Genomic DNA, 20458 nt, shown 5'->3' with positions numbered 1-20458 from the left:
AATGCTCTGTGCGTGTGTGTGTGTGTGTGTGCGTGCGCACGCACGCACGCGTGGGCGTATACGTATGTGTGCATGTGTTACCAGTGCCAAACACAAGTACTTAGCCATTCATCTTCTGTGAATGAATCCTACCACTGAATATAGTTTGCTCTGCAGCTGCCCAGCTGGTCTTGTCAAAGCCTTTTTTTAGTGGTAGACCTCTCAACACCACAGCACAAATGTTTTCTAGAGCTCTTTATCCTGGAGGGATAGAGTTACATCTGCAGAAGCATGTGTGTGGACCTTGACACACGATGCACATTCCGCCAACATTGTCATGAACCAAGTCGTCGAACTGTGCAAAAATTAAATGGTTCTGCATTAGAAATAAAGAAATCAACACACTCACAGGATGGCACTGCTGCTATATGCTGATAAATAAATGAAGCCTCCCCGATTATACGCAGTGAAGTTTGGAGGAGGCGCTCTATCTGTCTGTCTGACTACATCTCTCTCTCTCTCTCTCTCTTGCTCTCTCTCTTGCTCTCTCTCTCATGCACTCTCACTGTCTTTCAAAAACCAGGGAGTCAAATGCTTTATGTTTGACAGTTGTGTGTGACTCGGACGTACGTTTTATTTCACCTTCATCTTTTTCTGTGCTTTGGAAACCCCACGTTTCTTGATGCATTTGGTGTATCTGCCTTTTTTCTTGTTTTGTTTTTAAATTATCAACACCTGCCTGATCCCATTTTTGTCAAACCATTTGACAACTGGCACAGAGCAGGATCAACCAAGAATGTCAGTCCCCCGAAACTCCTCCAGTGGCTTTGAAGCAATTTTCTCTACTCTACAGGTAGGGATCCACTGTGCAAGTGTGCATTATATGATACTGTAGAGCTTCAAACAAGTATTTAGTCATTCTCAAATTGCACAAGTACCACTAGTGATACGTAGGTTCTTTCAAGTGTTAAGTGGAAGAATCAATACCTAATACATTTAGTACAATACATTTGCAGTTAATCTTTTCTTTTGTATTTTCCTGTATTTAAACGGTGGTAATGTTCAAAGTGTGCACAATGTTACAATGGCTCACAATGATATTAAATGCAGTTTTTATGAATGAAACATTTTCCTTGTTTTTTTTTATGAACACTTGGGCCAACTAGTACTGTATGTTAATGATGGTCGTGATGGTGGTACTTGGAGGGCTAAGATTTTCTTTCCAGTGGTACTTAGTGTCAAATGTTTGAGAACCACTGCTTTATATGATAGAATGTGTTCAATGAAAATATCAGCTTTATAAATGTAATATTAAATCATGAGATACTTTATAGTTTGTTTTTTTTGCCATTGTTGTGTACATTGATATATACAGTAGATTGATGGCGACAGTTGAAAGGGCCCTGTGGTCTGATTGTGTTTGACAATGTCGCCTCTTTAGCCCTTCTAATTTTAGTGATCCTTTGAGTGTAAAAGTCCGATCATGTCAGTTGTCATTGGGATTTTGCGTGGTATTGGAGGCAAAAAGGTGGAGGACCCAAGTGCAGGGAAGCAGGGAGGCAAGGAAGGAGTGCAAGAATCTCAAATTCATATTTAATTTTAAAAACAATAAAGGCAAATGAGAATAATGGAGGCAAAAAATGCAACATTAACAAAGTGCTAATGAAAAAAAAAACACAAAAAAACCCTTCCAACTAACAAAGAACCACTAATGGTACACTCACGACGAGAGAAACGTGACTTGCAGCAACAGACTAAAAATGACAAGGAACCAACAAGGACTGAAAGAAATTTAAAGTTAACAAAAAAAAAAGACCATGTCAGTACCCCCCTTAAGAGACGCATACCACAGATCCCTGAAAGTCACAACAAAAGTGTCCTGAACAGTGTGGATGGAAGGGAGCATGGAGGCGGGTTCAGAGTCTGCCCATCAGGGCCAGTCTGGTGGCAGTCCAGGACGCCAGAGATGTGGTGCTTGGCTGGGTCGTTCAGGAGGCTAAGCAGAAGGGTTTCTATCAGGCTGTTCAGGTGGACGGCCATGATGCCGGACCCAACGGCAATGCAGGGGCCAGGCAAAAGGGTCGGGCAAGGTCGGGGGTCGGGACGAGCACCCCGGAACAAGGTCAGGGGTCGACCGCAGGAATGGGAGCCTGTCGAGTCGCTAAGACCGCCTGAAATTCTCGGTCACAAGCTTATCGCCCCTAGGCCCGATTGGCTCGCTGAGTGAGTTTGAATAGAAACCATTACCTATAGTTGGTGTCACTTTCGTCCACAAGGTGGTTAGCTCTCTAGCCATGAATCAACCGCACGTCAAATGGAGCCAATGAGTCTGGTTCTGACCCACCAAATGGCGATCGTAATCTTTGATATAACAATGTCACCCAGAGGACATATTGTCCTGTAAACAGGAGGGGCGAGAACCTGCTGGGTAAGCAAACTGTCCCCAGAAAGCACCTAAAGCCAGCCCCCCGGTTCCTTAGATAACTTGGGGTGCTGTTCCTCGTACTTTTAGCAAAAGCCTTTCAAAGGCTTACCCCAACTCTGCACTCTGTGGCACTGCTTGTCTTGCATGCCCAATTTTGCCAACATAAACAGGCTGTGTAGCCACTGGAAGTAGTCACTTAATACAGATGATTCTTTGATCAAAATGGTGCTTTTCTTTATTTCTCCAGAATGCAGGGGATGCAAAGAGCACCTTGAATGTTCTCAATGTCCTGGATGAACTTCTCTCAGCAGGTAAGATTGGAAATGAATAGAATGAATAAATACATTTCCAGATATTCTCCAGCTACCGTATTTACACAACCATAAGGCGCACTTAAAAGTCTGAAATTCTCTCCAAAATGGACGGGGCGCCTCATAATGTGGCGCGCCTTAGGTGTGCACCGAGTTCCAAAATCTATAAATGTTGTGTGGTGAGCGCTCCGCTTGACTGAATGGGGGCATTTCCTGCCGACATGCTGCTTATATAGAGGAAAGGCAGACGTGGCTGAGGACAGCATTCGGCCGTTAAAGGGGGAAGGGTGCGCGTGACAGAGGACGCTAAAGGCACGCCCCCAGTAGTTATATAGCGGCAGTATGGTCTTACCTTGCCACCTACAGTGCATGTATGAGTCCCCAAAGTCATCCACTCGTTCCATTTCTTCCGCATGTGCTTTTAAAAGGGCGATTGCCTGATATGTCCATTACCTGCAACTGTGCAGTCATGCCACCAGGAATGATCATCAAGTCTGGTTTACTTTCTTTTAGGATTTGTTTAATGGCTGGCATGCGATAACACCGAAAGGCATCCAGCACCAGCATTTTGTGAGAGTCGCTTGTGGTTACACCAGACTGCCCTAATCCAGTCCTTAGTAAGCGCCTCATCCATCCACTCTTTTGGGTGGCATCTCATCACTATGACGCCCGTTGGCCACTGGCAGTTCTTGGGAAGGTTTTTCATTTAAAGAGCATGTATGGCTTAATCTTAGTACCATCTCCATACACGCCCAGCATTACGGTAAAGTGTTTTTTTTTTTTCGTTCCAAGTAGACTTTATCCTCATTGTTTTCCCACCTTTCTGATCGATTGTTTGAGTGCTTGGCAGAACAAAGATGAGGGGTCTTTGATCAGCATTTGCTGTGCAGCCAATTTCGTATTTTCACTACTTTCTCAGCCAAATGATGAACTGATGGTATTTCGTCAATTTGGACTCATAATCGGCTGGAAGACGTTGTGTAATTGTTGTTCTGCGCCTAAAAGAGTGGTTGTGCCTCCTCAACTCCGGTACAATTTAAACACTGCTGAGTTTGACATACTATATGTTTTTGTCTGGGTTTTCTCCGGATAGCCCTGTTTCTTCCTGCATGACCACATATGTGTTCTGTGATTGGCTAGTGACCAGTGTCGGGTGTACCCTGCCTCTTGACCAAAGACAGCTGGGTAGGCTCCAGCTCACCCATGATGAAAAGTGGTATTGAAAATGGATTTATCATGTGATTTTTAAATATTCCCTGTGCACATTATAAATTGCTATGAAATACACAGTATGCAGCATCAGCCAGGTAAAAAAAAGTTGGCTTTTAGTAAGCATGGTGCAAATACATAACAACACTATGGATGGTATAGCAAGTAGGGTTGTTTTATTTTCATTTTGTCATTTCCTGTAAGTAGTAGTGCCCAATTAACCATCACTCTTTGTTCCAGGTTCTGATGGTCGTATTCGCTACATGATCAGTAAAGGTGGAAGCGAGTCCTTGCTGAACGCACTGGTCCAATATGGCAGCAGGTTCAGTCCCGACTACACCATTCTGTTGCCCATACTATACTTGGTGGCCAAAGTTGGACACAAAGGTAACAACATTCGTAACGAAAAACAGTGGACCCCCCACTATTCACAGAGGATACAGACCATGCCTGACCGTGAAATGCTAATTTCCGTGAATAAAAGTGATTATGGTTGCCTATATTCAGGGTCCTAAATATTCCCAAAAAATTGTATGACACTTATTGCTACATAAAATTATTTTAATCTCAGCAATTGCTGAGATTTGTGTATCAAGTTTTCAAAACGCTGTTTTCGGCAGTCAACAAAAGTTCAACTAAGTACTAAATCACAGTCTTGATTCATGCTTTTCTAACCTACATTTGTGAAACACCTTAGTCCATATATAGAGGCATATTTCGGCCTATTGAACGGGCCATGTTACTGTATGTATAAGAGAATTACGGTGTTGTGGGACAGCAGAAATCCTTTTGCACTAACCCTGCATATTGTTCATGAGTCTGTGGCTTCCGATTGACCAGAGGGCCTTGACGGTAACAGGACGTGTGTATGGGAAGCAAGAGAGATGGACCTTGGTTGGCTACCATGCTAGTTAATGTTCTTGTATTGGCATGATTACGGCCCACAGTAATGGTTTTGAGTTCATTAAAGAGTTGGTTGCTACCTCGCTGTTTGTTTTGATTTCTTCTGCATCACGACACTATCTTGCTTCAGAGGGGAAGTCAAATGTTTGATTGAATTGAAGCGTGCTAAATCAATGAAAAAGGGTTCTACTTTTTGCAATGTGCTTCTTGTACAGATGTCTTCTCTTGCATGGTAGTTACTGTGTACTAAATATTTATATTTCCTGTATCCACTATTGCTACTGAAATGATTAAAATTACCCCATTGTGTGACTAATAAATGCTACCTGATATTCCCAAATGCAGTGTTTATTAATAATAATTATTTTATTCATATCTTTTAACCTTGCACCGTTCTCAAGTGACGTGTGCAGTGACGTATTCATTTATTTCCGCGTGTAGCATATTCGGTGCCATGGAGGCAATGATTAGTGACTTACAGTGGGACGCAAAGAGAACTTTCGCCTCTGAGGCTCGGTAGCCGGGGTTTGTGATAAAAGAACGTGCAGCAAGTGGTCACCAATCGTACCCGGAAAGCAGGGAGGTTGCGGAACTGTTCAATGTGGACTCGCCGTTTTGGTTGTTTGTTTGTTTTTACAATATAGTGTTTATTTCATCGAATTCATTTAAGAAACTTATACTCAGTGTTATGGCCAGAATGCGTCAGCAAGTGATTTCCGTAACAAAATATGACCTTCCCTAAGATTTCACAGCTCTGCACCAATCAGCGATCACATTTCTGTTTACGTCTGCCTGCCACGTAGTGATGGGCACGGCAGTTCTTTTCAGTGTACTGAATCATGCGAATCAGTTCATTCAAAAGATTCGTTTATTATATATCCTCCTCTTCCGCTGACTCAATCAAAAATGTAACAGCTGCTGTTACATTTGTGATCGGATGAGCGAGTCAATAGCTTGCAGTGGAGCGAGGGAGCGTGTGTGTATAGGTGGAACTTTCAGCTAATGCAAAACAACAGCCTGGCTTCCACCACGGAAGGACTAGTTTGATGTTTATTTGGTGTGGATGCAGCCGACAGTAACCTTTCGTTGTCTCAATTAAAGACACACTACAAATACAAGAAATATATATGCTGCAGTCAGTATTTTGCCCACGAAAATGAAATTTATTTTTTTTATTTTTTTTATTTTTTTTGGCCAGGTTACAGAAAATCCCAAATGGGCAAGTTACTCCATGAATAACAAAGGACAGGCTCCTCCCACCCGCCCAAAAAAACAAACAAACAAACAAATTAAAAAAAATCGAATACCACTGTATCGCTGAAACAATAAAGTATATCGCTGAAACAATAAAATAAAGGACCTTCAATAAAGGACCTTCATGACAAACAGTTTTAAAGAAATATAAACATATTACATTTTAAATGTAAAATAAAATATATTAATGCCAAAGAAGTTGAAAATGTGACTGCTAAGGGTGGCGTGTTCTCTTCGTGTTAGGGATGAGATCCTGCTCCGAGTGGACAAGTTCAAGGGTCTTGGGGTCTTGTTCATGAGTGAGGGAAGAATGGAGCGGGAGATCAAAAGGCCGATTGGTGCAGTATCTCCAGTGATATGGTCTCTGCATCTCTGCAATGAATGAATGTAGTGATACTCCATCAAAATATTGGACAGGTCTGATGGCGAGGGAGTGTGTGACCCAAAAGCTCCTCCTGTACTACATCAGTATTGAGTTGAGGCCAACAAATGACAGTCTGAGCTATAGCTGTTGTCGTGACCTATATTGAGGAATTCACATAAGTGGTGCGCAGGTACACAGAAAAACATACTACTATAACATAAAGCATATGGGAAAAGATATAAGGTCAAACAAACAAATACGTTTTATTCCTTTATTTTTACAGAAAATAAGTAACAGATAGGACGTACATCTTGGAACGGACATAAATTCATCCATTGAGGTCGGTGGGTCATTGAAAAAATGGGCACCAAGCAACAACTTCTGGTGGGCATTTGAGAACCACACCCAAATTGTTATGTGCACGACTGCCTATAATAATGAGTTAATGGCTATACAGGGATAGATAAACATCAGGGCATTTGGTTGTGTGTGTATGACAATAACTTCCATGATGGTTGCCAGAGAGGATTAACAAAACCTCATTTTGTGAACTTCTCTGGGAATGACACTGCCATTAAGAATAAGTGGTAGTGGTTGTCTCCAGCGGCTATAACCTTAAACTTGCCTGCTCTGCCACCTTGTCATCCAACGAGGTGCCTTTTGCATGACTATCCTCGAGCGTAAGCAAACGTCAAAACCAACCACACGAAGGGTGGCTTGAACCATTAATCTGTTCTTGGGTGGAGCATGACATAGACTCAAGATGTGTCAAGGAAGAGCAGGTGAGCGTGGCAAGGCTGTATGAGGGAAAGCAAAGGAATTAACAGCGGTGACGGGTTTCCGTAGAAACATCTCATGGCGAGACTGAAAAACTAGGGCTCAGAGAAATGGCAGACCCAAGACAAAGGGGTCAATGGACAGCAATAGGGCCAAAATACCTGATGACGTTTTAAAGACTGAATGTGCAGAAAACACTAAAAAAGTGCCCCGTTAAACTTTCAACCCATCAATTAAATATGGTCTTAGGTCTAATGCATGCCAGAGGTGGGAACAAGTCATTGCTTTGCAAGTTACAAGTCTCAAGTCTTCGCCCTCAAGTCCCGAGTCAAGTCTCAAGTCGAGACACGCAAGTCCCAAGTCAAGTCGCAAGTCCTACACGTTGAGGAGTTTAAAGTCCTTTTTAGTCATCCCCCCACCCCTAAAAAAATTACAAATAAAACATAAATATATACCGGTATATATATATATATATTTGTTTAATTAATAGGTATGTATTATATACTGCATTTATATATTTCAGATATTTTAAAACCCCAAATATTTGCACATTTAAAACCATTTGTCTGAAGTGATGCTAAGCAGATCTGTCTCAAATAATAATGTGCATCCAGTAGTGCTGCAATTCGTCATCGATTATTGTACTGGCAATTATTTCGGAATAATCAAGTATCAAGATACAATGTATTTTTGCTTGGTTGATGAGCAGTTGTAAATAGAGAAAGCTACGAAGTGTTGGTTCTTCAGTGCTTGGTCAAAGTAGCAAGTCTTTTCCAGTCATTGGGTTGAAGTCCAAGTTAAGTCATCAATCACTGCTGCTCATGTCCAAATCGAGCCAAAAGTCTCAACATATTGTCGAGTCAAAAGTCATCAAATTTATGAGTGGAGTCTGACTTGAGTCCAAGTCATGTGACTCAAGTCCACACCTCTTGTGCATGCTTATACATCCCGCAAAAATATATCCGCCTCAAGCCTACGCCTAAGTTAACTGTGTATTAAACACAGCGATGTCTATTATTTAGCTTGTGGTTCGCAAAGACAGAGATTTGAGCACATACTTCCTGTTAGTTATAAAGTATTATGGTAGCTTGAAAAAAATAAAAGACATAACACTTGGGAAATAACGACACCAAACTGTACTGTAAATTGTGGCATCCAAGGAAGTTGCATTTTTCGGGTAGTAGGCATATCTAGCTACCTAATTGCAAGATGCAGTAGTAGAAATGGGCCAAATAAGTACAACTAAATAATTCGCAATGGCATCAATGGAAAGAAGTCACTCAGTTATAGTGGGGTCGAAGCGACACACGCTGGATGCCTCAGTGCGTCACCGGGTGCCGTTTTAGCTACGCCCAAAAGAATCAGGAAAACAAATGCTGACAGTTTAACGCTGTATCTCCACAATTGATTATGGGACAAATTTTAGACTTTGCACATTTTCAGCAATTACCTTCAAACATTCATTCATTCATCTTCCATACTGCTTTTCCTCACTGGGGTCATGGGCGTACTGGAGCCTATCCCAGCTATCTTCGGGCGAGAGGCAGTGTAGAGGCTGAACTGGTCGCCAGCCAATCGCAGGGCACATATAAACAAACAACCATCCGCAGTGACATTCAAACCTACGGGCAATCGAGAGTCTTCAATTAACCTACCATGCATGCTTTTGGAACGTGGGAGGCAACTGGAGTACCCACGCAGGCACGGGGAAAACATGCAAACTCCACACAGGCGAGGCCGGATTTGAACCCGGGTCTTCAGAACAGTGAGGCAGACATGCTAACTAGTCGCCGACCATGCCGCCTCTTCAAACATGCATATGTTTTTAGAAACAAATCTCTAAGTTCACTTTACAGGATCTTTAATATAAGAATGATAGTCTCACTCGGAATCAATGTTCAGCCAGAGGTTGGAGTTTAAACTCCTTCTGAGAGGGGACCAGACGTTCACAACAGACTATCTCAATACGTTTGGGTCAGCTAGGTCGGAACGGCATCCACCACCAGGTGGTGATAGTTTGACCGAAATGCCCTTCTCTTCACCAGAGTACCTACGAGGTGGTCGGCGGTCCGATGACATTACTCGTTGAATTCTGGCCTAGTGTGTCGTGGTGCCAAGTTCACAAATGGATACCCTTATGTTTGAACATGATGATTGTTATGGACAACCCATGACAAGCACATAAGGTCAATAACAAACCACCACTCGGGTTCACACCATGGGAGCCGTCCCGCAAATTGTGCCCTTCTAGGTCTCACTGTTATTGCCCACGAGTATTAAAGTCGCTAAGCAGAATAAGGGAGTCCCCAACGGGAGCACTCCCCCCCCCCCCCCCCCCCCCCCCCCCCCCCCCCCCCCACGCAAGTACTCCAAAAAGGGTGGGTACTCAAAGCTACTGTTTTGTGCATGGGCACTAACAACAATCAGACCTGTCCCGCACCCAAAGGTGGGGGGAAGCTACCCTATTGTCCATTGGGTTGAGCCCCAACATACAGGCACCAATTAGTGGCAATAAGTATGCCCACACCTTATGGCCGCCTTTTACTGTGGGCAACTCCAGTGTGTAAGAGAGTCCAACTCCTCTCAATATTCTGCAAGCCCGACTATATCTAGTCAGAACCTCTCAACTTCCCTCACCAACTCAGGCTAACATCCCTACCAGAGGAACGAGCTTCTGTAGCTAGGGACCGGACCACTAAGGTTCTTGCCTGTGTGCACCCAGCTCACAATGCACCTAACTCCGTTGGCCCCACCCACATGTGGTGAATCCATTGCAAGGGGGACCCATGTTATGTCTTCAGGTTGTGCCCCATAGGTGCAGGCCGGGCCACCAGGCACTCACCATCGACGCCAACCTTCAGGCCTTGCTCCAGAGAATTGTTCCATTGACCCTCATCTGTGCAAGGAAAAACATGTACCAAAAATTGTCTTCATCATAGAGTAATCGGAGTGGGCCATGTTCTGCGCTACTATTGTTGAGGTGGCTGACCAGAACCGTGACTGTAAGTGGTCGGTACATATTTTGGCGGCAGCTTATACGACATGCCTGCCTAAGAAGTCTGGGTACTCTGAGGCGGGCTCTCCTATCTGTGGGGTTAAGGTAGGCAAAGTGGTTAAAAAGCACCTCAAAGGCAGGTACCCAGGCGTGGATGAGATCCACCTGGAGTTCCTAAAGGCTCTGTGGGGCTGTCTTTGTTGACATGCCTATGCAACATCACGTGGACATTGGGGACATTCTTCAGGATTGTGCGCCCTCTTTTAAATAAAGGGTTATGTTCCTGCTCCAACTACAGGGGCTCACTCTCCTCAGCCTCCATGGTAAGGTCTATTTGGGAGTTCTGAAGAGGAGGATCCACCAGGAAGCCGAATCTCAGGTTCAAGTGTGGCAGTGTGATTTTTCTCCTGGCTGTAGAACAGTGTCAGAGTTTTTGTCCACATTGCTGGCAATAAGTCAGATTTGTTTCCAGTGAGGGTTGTATTCTACCAAGGCCCTTAGTCACCAATTTTGTTCATAACTTTCCGGGACAGAATTTCTAGGTGCAGCTTAAGTGTTGGTGGGGTCCAGTTTGGAGGCCTCAGTATTACATCTCTGCTTTTTCCAAATGATTTGGTTCTGCTGGCTTCATCAAGCTGTGACCTTCAACGTAGCCATATGGTGAAGCTCTCGATTTACTGGTCGACCTACGTTCCCACCCTCACCTATGGTCACGTGGTATGGGTTGTGACCGAAAGAACAAGATCATAGATTACAAGCCTCAAGAGGGTGTGGGCTCTTCCTTAGAGATAACTCAGTCATACAGGTGCGGCTCAGACTCAGAGTACAGCTGTTGCAACTCTGCATTGAAGCCAAATGAGGTGACTTGAGCACCTGGTTAGGATGCCTCCTGGACACCTCCCAGTTGAGGTGTTCCGGGCAGGTCCCACCGGAAGGAGGCCCCTGGGAAGACCAGGACATGCTTGAGTGACTATCTCTCAGCTGGCTTGAGAAGGCCTCGGAATACCCCTGGAAAAGATGAATGAAGTTTCCAGGAAGAAGGAAGTCTGGCCTTCCCTGCTTAGCCTGACCCAGAAAGCCAAGTGGAAGTAGATGAATGGATGTCTGGAAGATAGTCCCTGGAGACTGTGGATCTCCAAGACACCTTTGTGGCCAGTTTCAAACAGCAATGACTTTGACTGGGTCAGTAGTAACACTGGCTCAGAGATGGTATATGGAATTTATTGAGGTTGAGCATTTACTTTAAAGAGCAGCAAGTATTTACAAAACATTGTTTTCTACTGTATTTAGCACATCTAGGATTTGTTTTTAGCCTTCTGCAATTAGGTAGTGGGCATAAACAAAATCTTCCCCGCCCCCAAAAAAATATTAAAAGGGTGAATTGTACTGTACCTGCCGCTAAATGGGTGTATTATAAGAGGAATATTTGACATTCCATGTTACTCGTAATTCTTTGATCTAAAACATTTCGTGAGCATGTGCAATGAAGATTGGAAAAATATTGCCCTACTCAAAAAGAATAGAATAAAAAACGAGGATGTACCCAAATGTATTTGCATTATGTAAAGTTTCTGCAGTTTAACTATTTCATGATGCGTGTTTTTTCAGACTGTGGTATTGGTAAGAAGGCCGAGGAGGCTGGAGCTGTTCTGCTGATTTTCAACCTGCTCAAAAACAACATTCAACATGCCAGGAGGGCTGAAGCATGCCTCTTAGTCATCCAAGTTTTTGCTGCATCAGGTAAAACAAATTATTTTAGGGTCTTGGAATATTCATGGAGTATTTCATTTGGTGGTCGTCCGATTATCTGTTATACTGAAGCACTTTTTTTTTTTTTGAGGCCATAAGTACCAAAATTGTTTTTTTTCCATGGCCTAAAACGCCCAGGACAGTACAAATATAACAAAAAGCTTGAAACTGACATTTTATGCAAACTTACCACACCAGTATGCTTGGTCATGGTGGCATTGTTGACGTACAGTACTCATCATAGGCGAGTTGCTTTCATGATCCACACGGAATTAATGCTTCCTAGTTATAAATCAGTTGCCAAAGGTGAACAGCTTGGCAAAAAAAATTAGCTGTACCAAAAATAGCATGTTCCAGGACTCCCGAGACTTTTTTCTTTATAATTCCTGAGTTAACACGCCGACATGCCTCTCTCTCTCTCTCTCTCTCTGTCTCTCTCTCTCTCTCTCTCTCTCTCTCTCTCTCTCTCTCGCTGTGCTGCACTCTATAGCACAATAGATAATAGATATAACCATAATGACCAGGTCAGTACCCCACATTCAACATGGCCACCACGGAGACACGTCTAGTTATATTGCATATCTGTGACCCGGAAATACATCACTCCCATTCTCTGGCTGCATTCCACCCACAACGTCAGTAAACAACAGCGGCCACTCTGGAACTAAAAGACTTTGTCCACAGAAGTTTAAGTGACAAATGTAAACTATTTTTGGACACATTGTTCAGTCCCGACGGTCCGTTTTATCTGATATCCGTTGTATCGGGGTCCGTTTTATAGAGGAGCCACTGTGTAGCCAATCAATACGTTCCCTGACTCAACAAAAAGAAAAGCTCTTATACTGATAAGTAACTGTTAAAACAAGGAGGCTGACCAAATGAAGTGAAAAATTATGATGGGGCACCAGGCTACACTAAAACTATATGCTCTTTTTTAACAGTTTTTATGCTTCAATTATTTCCAATATCTGTTGTGACTGTGTTGTACTCAACTGCAGCGCAAATGACAAAAAAAACCATCAACAACCGAAATAAATCACTTACTTGTAGGGGCCGCAATGCTGAACAACAGAATTGCTGAAATTAATTTTCTGGTCATGTCACATGTAAAGAGAAACAACTGACACACGCTAGCTATGTCCACTTTGATATTAAGAAGACAAACTAGGGATTGATTGTGATTAGAACTAGGACAGAGAGTCAACAGGAAGTGAGACAGACTAATGAAATGACTCCTTAAACAGCACTGTGAGGATTATGAGTTTTTGTGATTTTTTTTTTCACATGTATTTTTTTTATTGTGCTACAGTTTCCACAGCAAAATCTATTGGGTCAATCCAAGGGCTGGATATCATCTACAACCTTATCCCAAATTACACCACCAAGAATCTGCAAACAATTAAGTATGTACTGAACGCATGCATGAATATATTTTGCAGTAACTTGAGTAAAGTAATACAATAATTCCATCAATCCATTTTGATTTGAACCCAGGTCCTCAGAACTGTGAGGCAGATGTGCTAACCAGTCGCCCACCGTGCTGCCCAATATAATAATTATAAAATTTAATTACAACAGATTGGAGACTAACAGACTGATGTCCGTTGGACTTCCTTGGGCAATGCATCTCGAAATATCTACGATGAATCTCAACTCATGTTCAATTGATAATAGAAAATCAATCCAGTCATTTTGCCGCTACATTCCATAACAAATTAATTGAAGGAAATGTGTGCTATAACTGACTATACCATCCTGTTAAATCCAGTTGGGTCAGCAAATGTCTAATCTGCTGAAACGTCTAATCTGCTGAAACCAAACTCCTCGAAACTTCACATGAATGCAACAATGTCTTTGCACAACATTATTACCAGTGCAATAGTTGTTGTTTATCTTCAATCACAACCCGACCACTCCGTATCATCTACTTTGAATAATGTGTGCTGTCTGCTGTGTAATTTCGGGTGCCAATTATCTTTACCGTAATTTCTCGCGTATAATCCGCACCCCCAAAATTGACCTCAAAATGCTGGAAAACCCTTCTCCCTATCTATAATGCATTTTTACAATGCATTATTTTTCGTCTAATCAGTGCATCAGTGACACACAGCAGTGAAGGAGACCAGAAGGTTTTAAAGATGTGGTGATTATCTCCTTTGACCACCTCAGAAAGTCATTAAACAATTTCTCGAGTCTTATTGACCTAAGAGAAAAATAAATAATTCTGGAGCCTGACAGACAGGCATCGCAAGAGACCTTTCTAATTACCCAATCAGATATTTTTAATACCTACAGTATATACGCTTTCGACATCCTTCTCAATCTTCATAGCATTTCCCTCAGATACGCTAGAACACAGGTGTCAAATTGGTGGCCCGGGGGCTAGATTCGGAGCGCCACAGCATTTTATGTGGCCCGTGAAACCAAATCATCTGCATCCACTTCGTGTTTCTTGCTTAAATACCAAAATTGCAAATTGTCTTCACCTTTAAAAATATTGAGATATTTCAAGCATTTTGTTTGTACTCGGAACTGTAGGCGAACAAACTTCTGATTTTGAAAGTAATTATCCATCAATTTGTGCATATGTAATGTCCAGGTAAGGTAATTTTGAACAGATTCTCATTTGCAATGCTGACCTGGCTACAGACAGCGGAGTCAAACAAAGACCAAAAAAGCTTTATGAGACTCAGTTTCGAACATTGGTCACTTTTTAAAGTACTGTAATAGTGATTGTGTAATTTTTAACCATTACGAAAGTCTGAATATGGTCTTTTCAAGGATGTGAGCGTGGGACTAAATTATTTCTGTTTTGCAGGGCATCCATTAATGCATTTGCTGCGCTGCTTTCCTCAAGTAAGTTTTACCAGCTGTTTACTAGCTGAAAACAATTTACTGTAATGTCACTTTTTTGTGTTTTGGTATGTTAAAACAAACATGTTTGTACAGCATGGCATGGATAAATAATGTAATACAGGTTGTGTAAATTGTCTGATTTGGTTATCAGCTAACCAGGTTCATTGATGCAAGGTTTCATAATATTTGCTCACCTGAGATTTTTCAACCATCTAAATAATTTCATGAAATTGCTTTTTAATTAAAGCTACTTCAGAGTTTTAGACAACAGCAACTGGTTTTCTGTGCTATCCCAGAAAACAACAGTTTAGTGAAGATACACACGGGTTCCAAGACAGATGTTTCTTTGCCAGCGACAGAGCTATTGTAAAACCACTTACAGATCTCACGAAAGGCTACCATCCCACACAGTAAAACACAAAAAACTGCTCGTCTGCAGACAAGTACAAAATGATCTAAGCCATTTGGAGAGTGTGGACCCCTGGAGGCCTTCCAAAACATAACTGTCTCACCCATGTCCCAGTTCATGCCAGTTTTGAGAGAATTGGTGCAGTTCTCATCAAGAATACCCAGAGGGGTTGTACCTGGTGGCATTTACAAGTCGGACGTTCAGGAACTCTAAAAGAAACTACCCAGCACATCTGCTTCAGTTTCAGGCATTGAAATGGACAGTGAGTGACAAATTCCATGATGATTACTGGGCCAAATGAACCGCCAAAATGAATAATAACCCCCTGATTTATGCCCTTACGATCACATAAACTCAATGCCACAGGCTACTGGTGGATGACAACACTATTACAGTACATATGATTTTGGCATTCATGTATGTATGTGACCTGCTGTCCAGTAACCCAAGTGAGGGGAAGGGGATACCTCCATCGTGTGTAGAAGCCCTCTGCCAAAGAGTTCACATCACGGGATCTCCAAATTCCAGTGTTGTTGTGTAGATCAGTTGGGTGCATTCCCCTCTGTCATCACAGAATTCTATGTGTACCCAACGTTTTGGAAGGTGGCCATTCTGGGGAATTAAGCTCTGTGGAAATACAGAAGGATAACGATGTGAATGCTTGTCATTGAGATAATGAAACAGAAAAGGAGAGAAGATAACAGGCCCTGTCCTATGCAGAGCACCTATCCTGAAGCTTTTCTGCCCCAGCAAGATGGTGCAAAGTTGCAGATGAAAATCCGGATCCTTTATAGAAAAGTGAAAGCAAGGGGTTGGCATTGGCATCAAGACAGTTGTCCATCAATGTATGTTTGTCTTAAGCAAGTGAGGAGCGTTTTCGTCGTTGCTGATAGGTCTTCATCGATGGACCCCCGAGAACCCGCGATTCAGATCCAAAACCTCAGAACCGTGAGACAGACGTGCTAACCTCCTGTTGACTGTGCTCCCGAGTTTTATAATAAACCTTTACTAACCTATACACGTGACCCAGTGTGAGATTCATACTGAGTGCAATGGAAAAAAAGGATCAAATTTATGAGGGCAACCTTTTCCGTTAGGGGTAGCGTAACAGCTCCCCTTCCCTCACTGGTGCACATGCGCGCGCACGCACGTGCGCACGCACACACACACACACACACACACTCACACACACACCCCGTGACACAATGATGGGCTCCTAACAGGAAAAGTTTGGAGCTCAAAATCAACAACGGACCTCGCCCTCGATTAAAATTGTAATCCTCCAATATAATCCCAATTTTTAATATATGTGACTGTAATCTTATTACATGTTTTTTTCTGTAACTGTAATGGAATCGTTACCTTTTTTTGGGGTATTCTGATTATGTAATCCATTACATGTATTATGTTACTCCCAAGCCTGCTCCACAGTCTCACCAGAGCAGTTTGTTGGGAACATTTTATTGTCCCATTAGTTTCCTGACCATGACTTCCTCAGTAATGGATTGTTGTTGTCCAGATCTCATGCATACAAAGGATAGGATTTGGTTAAACAGGCCAGGAATTTTGGGCTGCCGTTTGGCACAAAATTGTCACTTTTATTTGACAGTCTTTTTCTTTTTATTTCATTTATTTTGAAGTGTTTTAACATGTAAATATGTAACTACATCACTTTGCTGTCTGCAGTTAGGTCGATATTGCAAATGAGAATCTGTTTTAAATTGCATTACCAGGATAGTTAAAGGTTAAAATAATAATAAATGAAATACAAATGAACTATTTTATGAAAGTTAACTGAATCTTTTTAGAAACATGTATTTATTCATTTTGTTTTAACAAATCACATTCCAGTGCATATTATGACAAAGAATAATATAGTGACTATACTAAGATTGAAATTTGACAAAACTGTGGTTTGATCATCACAAACAAAATCAATTCACTGAGACTCGTAACTCGCCTTTGTATAATTTTCATATGAGTTAGGGGCTCCTGTGAAAAAGCGCTGCTGTGCTATCAAAACAGCTTCCAGTGGCTTCAGGTTTTCGGCACGTTTGTTTGCCGTTAGCTTGTCATAGTTAGCATGTTTCATCTGGTAGTGCCTCTTAATATTAAATTCGTTGAAAACAGCCACAGTCTCTTGGGAAATTAGGCAGACACAGTTGTTTCGTATGTCAGTGAAAAAATCCACTTGTCCTGGACACGGCGGCCCTCGTTGTCAACTTTCCTCTTTTTAGTTTCAGTTGCCATTTTAGAAATGGGCTAAAAACATACCACAGGGGTAAAAGTTCACACAGGGATCATGCGATGAGGGTGCGGCCACAGGTCTACTGCCACCCTCTGGTGAAATATAAAATGGCTTTTTTTTTGTATGTGTGTATTGTTTATTGTGATAAACTGTGCTGGCGGGCCACACATTATTGATTTTATGACATGATGCTTCGGGCCGGAGAAAATTTGGACATGGGCCCGCGGGCTGGACTTTGGGCATGCCTGGCATAAAGGCTATGTTCCAAGGGTATAATAATGTTGTTGTTTTTTTCATGAGTTGAAAATATCCCCTTATTACAAAATGCTGCAAAGTTATATTATATTATATTATATTATTAAGAAATATTATATATTTCAATTAAGAATTGTACTACAAAAGTGGTGTATTTTGCAATACATGTATTACATTATTATACAATGTGTCATTACATACGTAATGTGGTGCTACAGGGTAGTATTCAGCACTTGCAAAGTTTACAAAGAAATCCGTGGTCAGTTTGGGTTATTATTATTATTATTATCAAAATCTTAAAATTGATGAAAATGACGCCTGTCAAATATCAACTGAGGGCTTTCACTGTGACGTCTGTTTAAAAGACACTTGATTGAAACTTCAAATCTAACAGCACCTCTGGTCCATTACTGCAACAGTAGATTTCCTTAGGACCACAGATTTCCACAATGACTTACACAAACGTCCTTTGTGGATAACATTGTCAGCTGCAAATTGGTGTATTGCTGGAAGAGATGCTGATATTCTCCGTGTTTGTCCTGTTTCTCTGTTTCGTTCCTCAACAGAGGATAACATCTGCTCAGCAGTGTCCAAGGGTTATGTGTCAGGCCTCCTACTGCTGTATGAGGAATGGCACAGCAAGGACACTAAACATTTTGCAATTGACATCCTCCAGGCACTGCTACAATGCTTTGATAAAATCACACGCAGTGCTGTAGGAAGAGACGCTTTCGTGTCCCAAGGAGGCATCCGACTTCTTTATCATACTACTCAGGTACTGCTGCTGCTACTACTACTACTTGTATTAGTACCAACAAGTCTTGTTTTAACTTACCCTTTTTCACACCAAAAACTGCCATGAGACAGACTTGCAGTATTTACCAAGACATAACATTCTACAATGCTACAATACACTGAATTATGTGTGAACTGGAAATGGAAAGACAGAGACCCCAATGTATCTCGCATATTGTTTCTGTACTGTACTTGTACAGTGGAGGAAATAATTATTTGATCCGTCACTGATTTTTGTAAATTCACCCACTGACAAAGACTTGAGTTGTCTATAATTTTGATGGTAGGTTTATGCTCACAGTGAGAGACAATATCTAAAAGAAAATCCAGAAAATCACGTTTAAAAATGTTTATTTACGAGCACAGCTCTACATATATGCAGTCATACATACCACTGTCATCTTGGAATGAAAGTGTAGGCTTCACATTTTTCATAACCTCTAGGTGGCGGTGGTATATTAAAATGAAAGTGTACACCTTTCTCATAACCTCTAGGTGGTGGTGGCATATTGGAATGAAAGTGTACACCTTTCTCACAACTTCTAGGTGGCGTTGGCATATTGGAATGAAAGTGTACAGCATTTCATAAACACTAGATAGTGATTTATTTATAATTTATAATTCATTTATAAGATGGGAAAGTCCCCCCCCCCCCCCCCCCCCCATTTTCCCTATACCTATGTATAATGTGCACCATTGATTTTGACATTTTCTTAGGGGAAAAATGTACATTATCCATGAGAAATTACGGTATTAATGTTGAGGTGGAAAATGTAGAATTCTGAAAAAAGTGGGAATTTTTGCCATGTAAAAAGTTTTACAAGGACAAACGTGTGTCAGAATAATACAAATAAAGGATTTGGGTACACAATAACATATTTTAAAAACAGCATCCACACAGACTTTTCAAGCACTCTTGAAGTACTTGGGTATTGGGCGAGCTCAGTGTGAGTGTTTATCATACATCAAGTGCACCTGATAATAATTCAGACAATAGCCACTTTTACACTGTATTTAAGTGTGACTGAAGAGACTGATGACTAGATTTGAAGAGCAAACAACTGAACTAGCTAATTTTCAAATGACATTAAATGTTGTTCTGTCATAGTATTAGTGTTTTGAGTGATTGTATTTTTGCAGACATGCTTGTTGAATACATGTCAGGAGTCACTAGTAGAGTCATCGGTTCAGCTGATGAGATGGTGCCTGCCTAAGACTCCACTACCACTGACATCAGATCAATCAGCATACTGCTTCCCCTTGCCTAGAAGACATCATGTTCTTGATGTGGCTGCCACTTCAGGTAAAGATATGATAATTCATTTTAAAATGTAATGGTGACTGTTGGTTAATTTTTTGAAGAATGTTCTAACAGCTGAAAACAAAAGTTAAAAAAAAAAACAAAGTTATAGTGTAAAAGGTTGTTAATGTTGTACTTTACAGAGTCTCAATATGTTGTTGAGATGATGTATATTGTCTGCATGTTTTTGTTGATTTGGATGGAGATTTTCACAGCAACTGTTTCTTCAAACAATCTCTCGTTTTATATCTGTGCCATTTATGTCATACACCTTTAAATACAGTTCAACCTCAATCACACTTTTCTTTTGAATTTTAAGATGAAAGCAATGGTGAGATTGATGGTGATAAGGTGGAGGAAGATTACCAAGAGGCTCAGAGTAAAGACTATGTAAGTTTAGGGGCATTTATGATAATTGATTATATGGGGGAAAAAAACAAAAATTTCTTACTAACTCCCCGTATTTTATCCCTAAGAAATAAAATAAAAGTTTGATTGCTTTACAGTAAAGATAAAAATATAAATATTAAACACCTTTAGCTACTAGTCTCTAAAAGACAGATATTTTTCATTCTGGATTATTGAACATAAAGACATAGGCCACAAAGTACAAACATGCACAGAAAATA

General features: G+C 41.4%; 1 protein-coding gene across 1 annotated transcript in view; it reads left to right on the top strand.

The window, feature by feature from the left end:
- Positions 1-584: 584 nt before the first annotated feature.
- Positions 585-20458, top strand: part of LOC133402661 (cytosolic carboxypeptidase 4) — a 59562-nt gene continuing 39688 nt past the window's right edge. The window contains 9 exon segments of the mRNA XM_061676644.1: positions 585-832; positions 2652-2715; positions 4165-4311; positions 11826-11957; positions 13276-13369; positions 14785-14822; positions 18301-18509; positions 19670-19832; positions 20149-20219. Of these exon segments, the coding sequence (XP_061532628.1) occupies positions 776-832; positions 2652-2715; positions 4165-4311; positions 11826-11957; positions 13276-13369; positions 14785-14822; positions 18301-18509; positions 19670-19832; positions 20149-20219 (975 nt within the window). The 5' untranslated portion in view covers positions 585-775.

The sequence above is a fragment of the Phycodurus eques genome, chromosome 5 (genome assembly GCF_024500275.1).
Source record: "Phycodurus eques isolate BA_2022a chromosome 5, UOR_Pequ_1.1, whole genome shotgun sequence".
Lineage (NCBI taxonomy): Eukaryota > Metazoa > Chordata > Actinopteri > Syngnathiformes > Syngnathidae > Phycodurus > Phycodurus eques.
This window is presented reverse-complemented; position numbering and strand designations above follow the sequence as displayed.